Source organism: Pseudonaja textilis, chromosome 1 (assembly GCF_049901715.1).
Source record: "Pseudonaja textilis isolate UNSWEBS1 chromosome 1, rPseTex1.2, whole genome shotgun sequence".
Taxonomy (NCBI): Eukaryota; Metazoa; Chordata; class Lepidosauria; order Squamata; family Elapidae; genus Pseudonaja; species Pseudonaja textilis.
In genome coordinates this window covers 83,820,929-83,837,083 of record NC_141990.1, presented here as the reverse complement: position 1 = coordinate 83,837,083, position 16,155 = coordinate 83,820,929, and the positions used below count along the sequence as shown (strand labels likewise).

General features: G+C 39.6%; 1 protein-coding gene across 3 annotated transcripts in view; it reads right to left on the bottom strand.

The window, feature by feature from the left end:
• Positions 1 to 15,898, bottom strand: part of EPM2A (EPM2A glucan phosphatase, laforin) — a 78,298-nt gene extending 62,400 nt beyond the window's left edge. For all 3 annotated transcript variants that reach the window (XM_087939843.1, XM_087939837.1, XM_087939851.1), the window contains exon 1: positions 13,976 to 15,898. In XM_087939843.1, the coding sequence (XP_087795969.1) occupies positions 13,976 to 14,243 (268 nt within the window). In that variant the 5' untranslated portion in view covers positions 14,244 to 15,898. The remainder of the gene's footprint in view (positions 1 to 13,975) is intronic.
• Positions 15,899 to 16,155: the final 257 nt, after the last annotated feature.

Sequence of the window (16,155 nt, the reverse complement as noted above, 5' to 3'; positions counted from 1 at the left end):
CTCGGGTCTTGAACCCGAGCTGTCAGTTTGTCAGTTAAGCTTAGCTTAACTGCTGAGGCATTGTTCCCTCTCTTTTTTCTGATATACATTTCTTTATATTTTCGGTACATTCCATATATCCCTTACAAAATTCCTTACATTTTCATATACTTTTTCCTTAAATGTAATTTATTGTCACTTTTTCTTTGCGTCCATTTGTTCTATCACATTATATAGTCCACATGTGGCTAATTCTGCATCTCTTTCCTTAAGCTTTTTTTAATTCCATATCTCCTTCATTTTTCTTCTACCTTAATGTATTTTCCTTTTATTCTCTGTCCGTTGACATTCTTTCTGCCACTTTATTTCAGGGCTTTTCCTTTTTAATTCTGTCCCATTCATGTAAATCCCACCATGCATGTATCCCCTAGGAAATTTTATTAACGCTAGTGTGAGTCAAATTCCAAACAATTCAACCAGAATTTCTATGGATTTCCAAAGGAAAAGGAATTAATGTAAACTCTCAAGGAAAGGAGACATTTTAGAAGATGATGTTCCCCCAAATGGGATATCACAGGGGTCCCAGAATAGCCCAGTTTTCAATTTCCTTACAGCACAGTTCTTCAGAGATTACTAACATTTGCCTCTATAAAGTTGGGTGTAAGATAAGTCAAATAAACTTAGTAAAATATAGCCAATTCTTGTTGTTTATGGTAGTTACATTCTATGAAGTTGCTGTATATATTGAATTCACAAATACTGAATCCTCAGTTGGGGACGTGTGCAATGAGCAACTCAGATTTTTGCTGCTCTACATGTCCATGAATGAGTATTGATTTTACAATTAGAAATAAATTTTAGCAAGCAGGTAACTTTGCAAATAGGGAATCTGATATTCATTAAAATTAATTGTATTCAGCTTATTTCTATGCTAAACCTATGATGAGCCTAATTAATAAGGTTATAACTTTGTCAACCCATCTAATCCAATACTGGTTTCCCTTACTTCTCACAATTTTTGCTGACCAAACCTCCCTAGCCAAGCTTATCTTGAAAAAAGCCAAGCAGGCTCATACCTAGTTAATACTTAGGTGGGAAATCCCAGGACTGTAGGCTAAATTGGTAAATCAGAATCTTATTTTGGTATATGGCCATAAAGTCACCGGGATTTAAGTTCATCTTAAAAAAACCTTTGTTTTTATGGAAGCTTGTGAAACAGTAATCCAACCCAGAAGTAAGAAGAAATTTTCTGACAGTAGGAACAATTAATAATGATGATGCATTAGTTAAAATCCAGTATTACAGACAAACTCTGCCCACAGCCTGGAATTAGATCCTGATGGGGCTCAAGACTAGACTCAGCTTTCCATCCTTCTGAGGTCAGTAAAATGAGGACCCAGATTGTTAGGGGCAATATGCTGACATTTAAACTACCTAGAGAGAGCTGTAAAGCATTATGGGGTGGTATATAAATCTAAGTGCTATTACTATTGCTAATCAGTGGAAAGGCTTGCCTCCTGGAGCTGTGGATGTTCCAATTCGGTGTTCCAATTCTGGATGTTTTAAAAATAGCATGTACAACCATTTGTCCAGGAAGTCTGTTGCCTGGAGCAGAAGGTTGGACTAGAAGACCTCTGAGGTTCCTTTGATTCTTGTGATTTTATGTTTCATGTTTATCTTACCTACTCAAACTTCTTTTTCCTTTGAAAAGCTCCTATGGAACAGTGAGCCCTCCAGAATGAAATAAGAGATGATGTGAAGTATCAACAGTAGAGACCTTCAAATTTCTAGGTTCTACTATATCACATGACCTAAAATGGACACCTAACATCAAAAACATCATCAAAAAAGCACAACAAAGAATGTTCTTTCTGTGCCAACTCAGAAAGCTCAAACTGCCCAAGGAGCTGCTGACACAGTTCTACAAAGGAATTATTGAGTCTGTCATCTGCACCTCTATAACTGGTTTGGTTCTGCAACCCAACAGGACAGACACAGACTTCAGAGGATAATTAGGACTGCAGAAAAAACAATTACTACCCACCTGCCTTCAATTGAGGACCTGTATACTGCGGGAGTCAAAAAGAGGGCTGTGAAAATATTTACAGTCCCCTCACATCCCAGACATAAACTGTTTCAACTCCTTCCCTCAAAACGATGCTATAGAGCACTGCACACAGAACAACTAGACACAAGAACAGTTTTTTCCTGAAAGCCATCACTCGGCTAAACAAATAATTCCCTCAACACTGTTCAACTATTACAAAGTCTGCACTATTAATCTTTCCATCATTCCTTGTCAACCATCCCCTCTCATTTGTGACTGTGTGACTGTAACATTGCCGCTTGTATCCTTACAATTTTTACTGACTGTTTCCTAGTATGATTTGATTGCTTATTGTACCCTATGACTACCATTAAGTGTCGTACCTTATGATTCTCGATTCCTAAGGAATGTATCTTTCTTTTATGTATACTGAGAGTATTTACACCAAGACAAATTCCTTGTGTGTCCAATCACAGTTGGCCAATAAAGTATTCTATTCTATTCTATTCTATTCTATTCTATTCTATTCTATTCTGCTTAGTATGGGAAACTGACTATGATCAGATGCCCAATTTAATTTCAGAGAAACATTTTCCATTAAAGCAAAGCTAACACATGATATAGCCTTTGGCTTCTATATTGATATTTGAGTCTTTTATAGATACCTGTCTAACTTTGAGAATTTACTTTCAAATTACTTAGAAAGGTGTCTATTTCAACTGAAGCATGGCTGAATAGTGATTATTAGTAAAGAACTATGAATATAAATACAGATGGTTTAGGCCACTTGACAGTGAGTCTTCTTAACTTATACAACTCACCTGTAGAGTTTAAAAGAAAAAATTGCTTTGTTGGTACGGTTAATCTTTGGTCCCTGCTTTTCAGTTGTTTCAATGGTGTCAGAGTGTTTTTATAATGATTAAAGCATAAAGCACTAAGCCTTATTGATTTATGCTGGTCGAACAGCCCAAAAGTAGCTTCCATTTGCTATCTTGAAAAATGTATTCTTATCATACTACACATATTTTATACATGCAATTCTAAATCACAGAAATAAATATTTCTGAAGATCCAGGAAAATTCTAAAAAGGGAGACAGAGTGGGGAAAAAGCATTTAAATATTGTTAAAGACGATAGTGGTGATGGTAAGATAAATCTGTCTTGTTTGTAGAGTTATCTTTCTTCATGAAATTTTGTTCCCAAATGTTGTTTAAGAATACAGGGATTATCTTGATGAATTATGCCAATCCTTTATGGGTATGTCTCCCAGAAACTCAGACATAATATGACACAGCCTTCTGCTGTTGTTCTCCCAGGAAATCATCATCCCATAGCAAAATTTTAAGGGCATCCCTTATCTATCATAGCTAATTCCATTGAGAAAACTATCCACCATATAACTTGTCTAATTCTCTTTTTAATTTAAGTTAATAGCATTTAATTTAACTTAACTCTATTACCATGTCTTGTGATGATGAAGAATTACAAACATTAAGCATGGATGATGTGAAGCAGCATTGCTCTACTGCTAATCAGTTTTATAATCTAATGGTGCCTTTGCAAAAGCAAGTGCTTAGGCTCACATAAGATGAGACATTCAAACTTCCTCTCAGCACCTAGTAGATCCTTTTGGGTTATATTAACACTGTTCTGGTGGGGTGTTCCTAAATTGCAGAAGATTTTCAGCTGTCTTTGCCAGCAAGAGGGCATCATCAGTGTCAACAAGGTATCTTGAGAGACACCATTTAGTATATCAAATAGTACTCAAAAAGCAGGTCCCCATATAACAATATTTTGGGCATCCAATCTGGCACTCTCCTTTTTGATGGGAGTACAACAACACAACTTCTCAGCAAACATTGCTAAAATCCCACTGAATATTCAAGGCTTTGCTGGGAAAAGCTGGACAATAATGTTTCATTTGAGTGTAAGTATAGACAACCTTTAAAGCAGGAACGGTTGAAGTCATTGAAAGCCTTGGTGGATGACCATAAATCCTCCAAACATTTCCACTGAACTGAATTCTTTAATGTGACAGAAAAGGAATATTATTAAATCCATAAGGTATTATATTCATTTATTTAGATTTATTATAGCTGTCCATTCTGATAAACTCAAGATGGCTTACAAAATCTAAAAATGTTATAAACAGCTAAAAACCATACGACAATTTGAAAAGCCTGAACTAAAATAACCATCGTAATAAGAAAGACTCATAATAGAGGCCCCACAGTTCATTTACCTCAGTGTATCTTATCTTTCTATAAAAAAAATATGGCTCTTTGTTTTTTATGAGTTCATCTTGTTTCTTTCTTGCTCTATTTTTTTTTCTGATATGGGATGAAAGGACTCCATCTACAATCATCTTTATACAATAATGTGTGATTTCACACTAATTTATAATCCCTTTAAAGAATAAACCAAAGTGTTTGATTTACAATCTTTCACTTAATCATTTTTAATGCAATTGTCCTCTTTTAAAAAATATTGTAAACTGCAGCCTCAGCAGGGAACCTTTAATTCCCCAACTGTTTCTGTCCATTGGATTTGGACATACACACATGCACTTTTGTCCCTGACTATGAGTAGGGCAAGTAATCATAGCGACAGATTTCAAGTTGTATCAATAAACTGGTTCATTAAAGATTTGGGCACATATACTGTAGCACTTGCAATGTTTTAATTTTACAATGTTCATTACATACATGAAATATACATCTTATATATGTGTGTGTGTATGTGTCAGAGATGGTATTCAGCAGGTTCTGACCAGTTCTGGAGAACCAGTAGTGGAAATTTTGAATAGTTCAGCGAACCGGCAAATACCACCTCTGAGTGGAGATTTTACAGTATCCTTCCCCTGCCACGCCCACCAAGCCACGCCCACAGAACCCCGAGTCAAAAAATTTGAATCCCACCACTGATACATGTGTGTATATATGTGTGTGTGTGTGTGTATATGTATGTTTATTATAGTACATGTGTTATATATTACATAAGATATAAACATATTATAAAATATGTATATTTTTGTATATAAGTTATATATATATTTGTTTATTTCTGATCACCCAAGAAATCTTATGTAAGTATCTTTGTTTATCATATTTATATACAGTAGCTGCTCATCACAGAAACGTGACTCGTGAACATAAAATATAAAAAAATCCTTTAAACTTCTTTATCAACACAAATACTTAAAGTTATAGTAAATTCAGCTATTTATATGTTACTAGGCAATCAGTAATTGGGTGAACTTTTATATTTGATATATGTAATATGCTAAATAAATATATGTATTTGGTATATGGTTAAATTAAATGAACCTATCTCAAACTTTCTTAATACTGCCCACACATTCATCTTCCTTCTCCAAAGACTATATTTGTAAGTTCAGACTGTAATGCTTTTACTTAAATTCCAACAAGCCAACAAGTACAGTTCTCTTTCAATCTCCATGGTATACACAAGGAAACCCCAATCTCTTTTTTAACCTATGATTATGACAACTGAAATTCTGAAGGATATGCTACTGGGTTTGAACTATTTAAAGAATGAAAACATCCTCCAGACTCCTGAAATTATGGAGCTGGGGGAGAGCGCAGGAGATCATTTTTCCATTTGGAAGAGCCCTGCAAGAAAAATGGCAATTGTGCCAAGGTGCGTCCATTTGAAAGAGTTTTTTGCAAGAAAAATGGCAAGTGGGCAAGTGTGTTTAAAGGGAGAGAAATAGAAAAAAAGGGAGGTATTGTAGAAAAGGGCTTCAGAACAAGTATGACAGTGGGTAAGGGATTGGAGGAGAGATTTTATTAGATGCAGGAGGAGGCTGGAGAAAGGTAGGGGAATATTGGACACAGGGAGAAAATAAAGCTGGAATGTATAAAGGAGAGTTGTGGAGGATCTTAGCCCAAATAGACAGCAAGCAGCCAGAATAACAAGAGTGTAAGTACAATATGCCAGGGTCACTTCGGTGTGACCAGCTGACTTCCACCAGCTTACCACCACCCAGTCACCTTTGCCAACACACCTCAAATATATAATCTAGAACCTTCTATAGATGTCAAACTCCCATTGTGATTCTTCAAAGCGGATTTCTTTATTGCTCCTCACCCATATACAGAATCCCAAAGCAAATTGCTAGCCATGTAAAGCATATACTCTGGGAATTATTGGGGAAGAGCCATCTTTATCCTCTTTCTCACACAAACTGAATTGTCTCTTGTTCCTCTGGAATGCATTCCCTTCCTCTTGGGGGTCCAGTCAGATGTGGTATTCAGCAGGTTCTGACCATTTCTGGAGAACCAGTAGCAGAAATTTTGAGTAGTTCGGAGAACCGGCAAATGCCATCTCTGACTGGCCCTGCCCCCAGCTATTCTCTGCCTCCTGAGTCCCAGGTGATCGGCTGGGTCTTCTTTTGTTGCCCTGCATAGGAAAACGGAGCTGGAAAGCAGGTTAGTGGAGCGGGGAAGGGATGGGATTTTGCAGTAACCTTCCCTCAGGAGTGGGAAGGGAATTGAGATTTTCCAGTATTCTTCCCCTGGAGTGGTGGGGGAATGGAGATTTTACAGTATCTTTCCCCTGCCATGCCCACCAAGCCATGCCCACAGAACCAGTAGTAAAAAAAATTGAATCCCACCACTGAGTCCAGGCTACATTCCATCACAGTAGATGATGGACTACCACCTATTCAAAAGCATTGCTCTTAAAGGAGAGGTTTAGGAGACCAGAGGAAAGTGATTAAGTGGGTATCACTACACCTTACCCAACTGTTCATGGCCTACCTAGCAACTTGTAGGAACCAGAACAGACGTGGATTAAACTGACAAATGGTAATGCTTAGACTATAGAGGATCTTATCCGCTTGCTCCAGTTCCACAAAATTAAAAGGATCGCACATTATATCAGGATATTTGCTTCACTCTCCATATTTGGGGTTTATTTGCATTCTGGCTACCATGCTGCCTCACAACAGCTCTTCCTGAGTTCCTAGACCTGATTTCTTGGCTGGTACTGGAATTCCTCCAGCTACTTTGTAGAGGCTAAAGATAGAACATGGACAACAGTATTACGTTTCCATCTCACATGATTGCTGTTTAGAAATTGAGCCAGAGTGAAACCAGAGAGAAGCCATATTCTGTAATCTATTTAGATAAACGGCTTAGAGATGAATTCCCAATATCTGTCACTTCTATGAAGCACTATTAACAGATTCTAAACAAGTTTGAAGAAACTAAATTAGTATTGCATATTCAAGGGACCTTTCAAATGCATATTATACAATCTATACGTGTCCATGATCTAATGACACAGAAATATGTATGCTTTAGTATAGTGTAATAAAGCTAACGAATAATGCTTAAAGCTATTGATATGGCTGGAATGGCTTGTCTGAACTACTGCTGACATTTGTAATTGAATATTCCTTCCTTCCTGTGAAGTTTAAAAAAAAGGTAAAGTTTAATTACTTTCTCTGGTTTTTGTCACTGTAAAAAGAAAATCTGTAACTTGTACTGGGGTAATTCAGTCTTCGCACTTAGGGACAGGTTCTAGGAAGGGACCTGGAGTTCATAACTATCATTACCTGTAGGAGATTACCAGGCTGAACCCGAGAGAGGGGTCAAATGTGTTATTAGTCTCAAGTCCCTTTGCACCCACAAGAGATCTAAGTCCAGGCCACCTTGAATTCCACTGACCCTTATCTATCGCCAATTTGCTTTGAACATTTGTAATGTAATATTTAGTCTGACACACAAAAATGAATGCAAGCTAGACCTTGAGCTTACTTTGGAATGGTTGATGAATGATTAGGATATGGGGGGACATTAGACTAAGTTCCTTTTGATTGTCATGTGCAGACAGTCCTTGCTTAATGATCAGTTGCTTACTGACCAAAGTTATGGCTACCCCATCTCCCGGAATGTGAGTGCATTTTGGGTACTTGGCAATCAACTTGTATTTACAGCTATTTGCAACTTCCTGTGATGCGATCATGATTTTCTGTATTTTTGCCATTTACTTCCAGTTTCTGGCAAAAAAACGCACATTTAGAATTTGTTTAGTGACTGCCATGTTTGCTTAATGACCACCACAAAAAAGAGTTGTAATATCAGACAGGGTCTGATATTAGTGGTGACCCACTTAACAATTGCCGTGATTTATGACCATATTATAGTTACAGAGAACTACCTGTAATTCCTGGAGTAAATGAAATTGTGTGGGGTGGATGGACTCAATGGTGGGATTCAAATTTGTTTATTAGTGGTTCTGTGGGCATGGCTTGGTGGGTGTGGTGGGCGTGGCTTGGTGGGCATGGCAGGGGAAGGATACTGTCAGCTGGTGCTCCATTCAAAATCCAAGAAAGAAATACTTAGACTCCTTTAATTAGAGAAAAGATATCTTTTACTGGAAATCAAGTGGTAGCAACAAAAGAATTCTGAATCTGAGAAAATGGGCGTGTAAATCACATATACAAAGTGATGGCAATGTTCCACCCCCAATAATTCAATTGGCTCATCCAATTAAAAGTTGTATATATCATCATGTGGGCATCTCCAGGTGGTGATGAGGCCTCTATCCGTAACCTTGACATATTTTGATAAAGAGTTGCACCTGTGCATAGCATAGGATAGAAGCCTAAGCAAGAATCTTCCGCCCCCCAACTTATACTGTTTTGTTTTGTAACACCTCCAGCTCACTTCCCATAACCATGTCCCCCCTCCTCCCCCATTACTTATGACAGCCGAAAGATGCAAAGCAAAGGGAGAAAATCTTGAAGGCTGACAGATACTGCAAAATCTCCATTCTCTCCCCACCCCATTAACCTGCTTTCCAGCTCCATCCTCCTGTGCAGGGCAACAAAAGAAGACCCAGCTGATCAGCTGGGACTCAGGAGGCAGAGAATAGATGGGGGCGGGGTCAGTCAGAGGTGGTATTTGCCAGTTCTCCGAACTACTCAAAATTTCCCCTACCGGTTCTCCAGAACTGGTCAGAACCTGCTGAATACCACCTCTGGATGGACATATTTGGATAGTATGGCCCAGGCATCCAATAGATCTAGAGGATTTCAAAGGGCACTTGAGGATTTTCTTTAACAACTGGCAAGCAATTCTGCTAGTTATCTGGAATTTGGAAATTCATGATTGCTTTCTATTCATGCACAAATTTTGGGCTTACGAGAACTTCTAGAAGATGAAGAAGAGATACCGGGAGCACAAACACAGGAAAATGAGTGAACATTAGGTGGGAGCCCATGTTCAAGCCTCCATTGTGGCAATAAGAACAATGAGAAATGATACTAAGAAACAGCATTGGACATTTGGTTCAATGGCTTTGTAAGGGTCTCAATTGGAGGGAGTGACTATTGTATTATCCTGGATTTTCTCCAAGGGTTGGGAATTGCAGGCACTATGCCCCAGTGGTTCCATTCCTTCCGAACCATCTAGTTGGTAACACTGAGGAAGGTCTGTCCCCTGTTGTCCATGGGGCTGCCTTTGAAGCACCATCCAGAAATCTATTTTAAAAAGCAGCAGTCCATGTATCAGCGAAGCAGAGTAGCTATAGTCATCTAAATCCTATTTTGCAGTAATTTCATTGACTGCCAATAGATTTCGGAGTGCAATGGAGTTTTAATGTATAATTTCCTTTAGGCAGCTTCAGGGCTGCTCTCCTCCTTCATACCCTTGCCAAAATCTGTTGATTTTGAGGGTAGGGCAATGTTTCTTGGTTGCAGCACCTGCACTGGGGGGGAGGGGGAGTGTCCTTGTTGCTTAAAATTATTAAACAACGAGTTGTTCCATAAGGCATAGAAGAAATAGGGTGGTCATGACTATGTTTATTACACTGTTTAATTCTTAATTTTAAGTATAACTTGTGACTCCACGTGTAGTTGCTCGGAATTATAGCAGTATAAAAATACAACAGATTATAAATATATTCCTTCCATCTTATACATAATTGAAAGAGGCAAAATAAAAATAAAAAGTATTATCTTTTACCAGTCACTATTTTAATATTCTATAAATATGATCAAGTGCTAGTCCCACTATGCTGTGTAGAGAAATTTTCAATCCTGGTACAATAGTGACACTTAGTGGATTTAGGAGATATTAATTTTATTTGCTGACTATTTGCTTATATGAGAAAGGGAAAAAAAATAGAGAAATGGAAAATAGGGAGGGGGCATTCAAGAAAGGTACAATGACAGAAACCACAAAATACCTATTTCTACATACATAGCTTTAAATATATTTCACTGTTTGAAGGATCTCCTTTTAAGGCTAAAATTCCAAGTGAAGCATCCTGACCAATCCAACTGTTATAATCCACTTTTGTAGGCATGAATGAGAGGTAACATTCGCTTCCTCTCATGGTTAGGAAAGAACAAACAGACCAATTAGCAAACCCAGGGAAAACAAAGGAAATGTGTCTGCTGGGACATGTGCCTCTCTCGAGCGCGCACGTGTGTTTGTGTGTGTGTGTGTGCATTGGGGATAGGGTAATGGTAAAGGCTGAAGCAAGCAAGTTTTTTTTTTAATTAAGGAAATTGATTTTGATGCTTTGGGGGCAGGTGAAGCACACTTGTTAGTTTGCTATCCCACCCTGCATCCTATTAGAAAAGCTACAAAGACCATGCAAGGTATATGAGTAAAATATGGAAACTGTTCCACTGATTTGCTGTTTCACTCAACTCTTTTCCCTGGCATGGGGCTGTGGTAAGGGAAGCAATGTTTCTTACTTGGAAGCAGTGCCCGGCGTTAGGCCTTTTTAAGATTTAAGAGATGAAGCAAGGAATTATCTTCTGCAGTTTTTCAACTTACTCACCAGGGGGGGAAAAGATGAATATACCAGAAAGAGTCAGATGATGCAGATGAAACAATCTGTTCCATCTTGCTGTGAAACTACATCTTTCTTTCTAATATTAATGGGGAGAAGCTTTAAATGTGAACCATAAGATAAGAAAAGCAGTGACCCAGCACATCTGCCCCCCAAAATGCATTGCACAGGTCTTTTTCTCTGAGTCAATCTCCCCAGATAGCAGACATGAACACAGTGATCTTACCAGATGTCTCAAACGATTGATTGAACAGGACTTTTAGATTTAGATCAAGGGCTACAGATTGCCTTAAGTTAGAGAAGGTATCTTTTCTTATTTCCCCATCCCTAACCTAAAATCAGATAAGGTCAATTTAGTAGATGGTGCTATTTAGTGTTATTCATGCAGCTACCCCTGCCGACTCACTCATACTCGTACTTTCTAGGCGCTGCATATGGAAAAGGCAGTGAATTCATCTTATCACTTGCATTCTCAGTGGCAATGAGGTGAGGAACTAGTCCAACCTGTCATATCAGCCATTGAGAAGGACTAGTCATATCTCAATGTCATATCAGCCATTACCTGTCATATCAGCCATTGAGAAGATCAGATCTGGGTTTATCTAACTAAGCCTCTGATTGCTGCAGGTGCCACCACAACATCGAGACTGCAGCAAAGGGATACTTCACATTCTGCTGGCTGACAGCTCATACAATCAGGCAGTGATTCACATAACAACTGTGGCGAGAAAGGTCATAAAATGAGGCAAAGCTCACTTAAGAACTGTCCCGCTTAGTAACAGAAATTTTGAGTGCAACTGGGGTTGTAACTCAAGGGCTACGTGTACTTAGGCCTCATATTTTCTGTGCCCAAGTTCAGAACTTTATAATCTCCCTTGCTAAATTCCATCCCATTCATTTCAGCTCACTTCTCAAGCTTGTCTAGATATTTTAAAATATCCTCTTTTATCTAAAGTATTAGCAACCCCACTCAGTTTTGGGCCATCTGCAGTCTTTTTAAAAACAGATAGCCCTTGTCTTACTACCAGTTGCTTGGAGACTGATCAAACTTATAATGGAGCGACCTTGGGGCTGCTCATGGCCTGGATTTGAAGTTCTGAAGGTAACCCCCCAATTGTCATGTGATCAAACTTCCAGTGCTTGGCAACCAGATCACATTTATGGCCATTTGTAGCATCCTGCTGTCCTGTGACTGTGTTTTACAATGGCTTACCCAAAACCCAGCATTTACTTCCAGTTTTCTGCAAAACTGCATCCCTAGCGAACCATGGGTTTTCTTAACTGCTACATTCAATGACTGCCACAAAGAAGATGGTAAAACTGTGTTGGCTACATGATTCATGACTATGAATCCATTATGTAAGTCAGGGATTATCTATATTGATTCAACATCCCCACCCAGTTGCTGATAAAAAATGTTGAACTGCAGATTTGTCTGGCACTCCATTAGGTATAATCCCCTCCCAAGCTGGAGCCATTAATGAGCAGTTTTTGGTGTGGTGGTTCACCCAACTACGAGTCTATCAACTAGCTTATAATTTAGTATTTTGTGAAAGGGAATATAATCAGCCTTCCATCCATGGCTTTGTTAATTACAATCTGTCTACAGAATTCCCCAGTACAGAATTTACTATGCTAGTAACTCCATTAAAGAAGGAAATAACACAATGTAGAATGGTACGTTTACAAATCCATGCTGGCTCCTATTCATTGTAGCATGCTACGAACTACTCACAACATGTTATAATGAATAATTCTTCCCACTATATTGCACAGAGGGATATGGGGCATACTCTAAATACAACATTCCTGAAAGGAAGGACAGGTAATCAAGTGTAGGGTAATGGTGAAGATGTTGGTCCCAGACCCAGGAGGCAAAGTTTCAAGTCTACCTTCAGCCATGGAAAATCAGTGGAGGAAGATGGGTTAATAACTATCTCTCAACCAACCTATCCAGTGGGCTGTTTTGGAAGTATACCATATATGGAAATCTATACCACCACCATGGGTTCCTGGAAGAAAGGCAAAGTACAGAACAATCATGGAAGACAAAACATCCTGCTCATGGTTTGAAAACAGCAACAGCTTGTCATACATTCACTGTGGAACATACACTTCTGGGGGCATTTGGGGCCAGCTGCCAGTACAGGGCAGCAGTGACTACTCAGATTATTGCTTGATAATATCTCTGGGCCTCTTCTGAGAGCATCATATGTCATGTATGTGAAATAGGTGGTTACATAAATGTGCGGAATAAATAAATAAATCTGGGGCCACCTGTCAATAAAGGGCAGCAGCAACTCCTCATATTATAACTTCTCTTGGCCTCACCACCAGTTTCTTCAAAGAGAGGTCATGAGTAGCAAGGAAAGCAGTTGTTGTTTTTCCTCTAGGCAAAATCTCAATTTTTCCTACCACAGCGCCCTCGTTGAAGCTGTGCAAAAGACAGAAGTAGACTCTTAATCTTTTGCACAGGTCTACCCGGTAGAGCAAGCTTTCTCTTTCACACACTTCCAAATTCCCAAGGGTTCTCCTTTGCCTTATTTTTTGTCGGGAATTGGACAACTTGCCACAGACAACTTGCTGGGGCTAACTCATCATGGCCAACTCATCACGGGCAACTCGCCAAGGGATAATTCATTGTGGGTCAAGTAACAATTATATTTAATTACTGAAAATACATTTTTAATTGTAATTTTTGCCATTCACATTTCATTCTGTCCCTCCTTTTGCATCCTTTCTTTCGGGATTGTATTCCTCTGTTTCTCTGATATTAGTATAACTTTTGTCCTGCAGCCAACTGTCCTATGGAGAGATGGTCATGGCAAGTTATCCTGAGTTAGCTGTGATGAGTTAGTTGGCCACGGCGAACTGTCATAAACCTTTTCTTGTCAGCTTGCGCTAAAGGAGCTGGGAGTGGAGGAGAGCGGCCGTTCATCGCTTACTTGGGCGCCTTTCCTGTTGCAAAAAAAAGAAAAAAGCAGTACGTGAGGTAGTCGCTGTGCCTCTTCATAGCTGAAAGGAGCCAAGACAAGGTAACGCGGGAACGTGACTGCGGGAACGATTCTACCCCCGTTAAGCCCATGTCCTTGGGGAGCGCGCGAGACTTGTGTTTACCTTCCCAGACGGCGTCTCCTGTCACGAGCCGCCTGAGGAATTTGTACCAAAAGGTGCTCGCGGCTTCTTCCTCGCCGGCCAGCGCCACCTCGCCGAGCCACAAGACTGGTTCCTGAGCAGGCAAAGGAGCCAGCGGCCGGCTGGGCTTCATAACCAGCGCGCGCTTGGGATCCCATTGACCCAGCTCCGGCCGTGACCCCGACACGCAAAGCACCGTCCCGCCTTCAGCCAGGCGGGCGGGAAGAATCACCCCGAAACGAAACAGCATGGGCGCCCTCGGACCCAGCAGACGGAGAGCAAAGACCCTTGGGGGGGAGGGGGAGAGGGGGGAAGAGGAGGAGGAGACGTGTTCAGGGAGGCTCCCCGTTCCACTGCCTGGGTGGTGGTGCCGGTGACGTCACCGGCCGCCGCCACGTTCTGTGGAGCGTATAGGGAAGAGAAAGGTGGACAGGATTGGCCTGGGACGGCCACGTGACTTGGCCGGCAAAGAAACTTCTGTAGCCGCATAGCTTGCAGCCTCTGTCTTCGGCCTTTACTCTCCGTTCGATTCCCCGAAGGATCGAGTTCCGAGAAGTCTGTACGACCTAGGCAAGCCGCCGTGTCCTGCAGTGAGTTCCGCTCCGCCTGCAGAGGGAAAAGGAAGGAAGGAGAGAAGTGCCCGCGTTTCTCTTTTCTCCGCCGACTCAGCTGCCAGGAGGAAAAATCGCCGCTGATTTAGGGGGAATTTCCTGGGGGCTTGATAAGAGAGACCCAAATAGACTGGACTCTGCTTAGATTTGTCGAGATTAACCAAGCGAGACTGGAGATGCCTGGGTTTTCCCACTTCCAAGCAGAATAAATGTCTTGCTGCCAGAAAGGAAGGCAGGCTCTCAAATCAAAAGTACAAAAACAGAAATCTCGCGGATCCAAGAGTCCTTCCCAAAGTTGCCGCGGATGTATAAATTTCAATGGAATTGGAGGTGTCTTTTTTTAATCCATGGGAGTAAGCATCTCTATTGTGTTAACAGTGAACAGTGAAATTTCTTTTCCTAAACTCGCCTTCCTGTTGAAGGGTATCCCGTCATTTAAAGACCAAGTACGGCCCATTCCCCCCAAACTTGTAGCCACCCGAGGAAGCAATTCAATCCTCAAAATGCTCACTCTAAATGTTTGTTACTTTTTAAAGACTGAGATGAAAGAATGAAATAGACATATATTCCTCTAATTTTCAAAACTTATGAGATCCGATGATGGCATGCAGGTTACATTAGGTTTCTTGGAGCTTTTCTTCTGTCTTATCATAGATTACTGGACAAAGCATATAGTATTTCATGGTGGGTTCTCAAATAATTTATAAAAACCTTGAACCATGTAGAGGTATATAAGAGACCAAACCTTCCTACGAAATCAGGAAGTTGTTTTGCAACGCTAATAGGTGACATTTGATCACATGTAACTTCTCATAATCCTGCCACTTTGTAAGATTATATCCAAATGCATTTTGCTATTGCACATTTGTTTAATGAGAAATATATATATATTGTATTTATTGCTAAACATCGGTATTGGGTATTATGCAACAGTCTTACAGAGGTGAAGGGTCCAAAATTATATGTGTTTGGCACTTAACACTATTGGCAAAGAAACACCTTTTGTTATTTGGACAAAGTTTTATTAAATTTGTAAACAGCTTTAGGGAAATGCAGAACTGGCTTTGTAAAACAATGGAAAATTTATGCCATAATCTTTTGGATGGCTACTTAGAACTGAATTGTCAAAACCAATCAATTTTTTAAAGGCCAAAATTATTTCAAGTCAATTTGTATGATCAGTAGGTACTGAAACATCTGATTGCTATTAAAAGAGTTGCCAACTATTACTAAAACTTCATTTATTTCTGAGAAAGATTGTGAAAATTGACTGTTTCAATAAAGTCATGAGCCTGGACATTATTTGGTATAGTGTTTTTTTTTAACCATAATATTTTCATATGAGTTAAATTACTACATTGTAGCTCACACAGTATTGCAGGAATATGGACAGTTCTAAAGAGTTCATAGGTTTGATCAACATATTAAGTCTAAACAATAATTGTTAGCAGGTCATATTGCTTTCACCTTCTAAAATATCTTTGTTTTTAAAATTCTAATTTTAAAACCTATAGATGATAAATAATAAACAATTTATGACAAATCATAGGG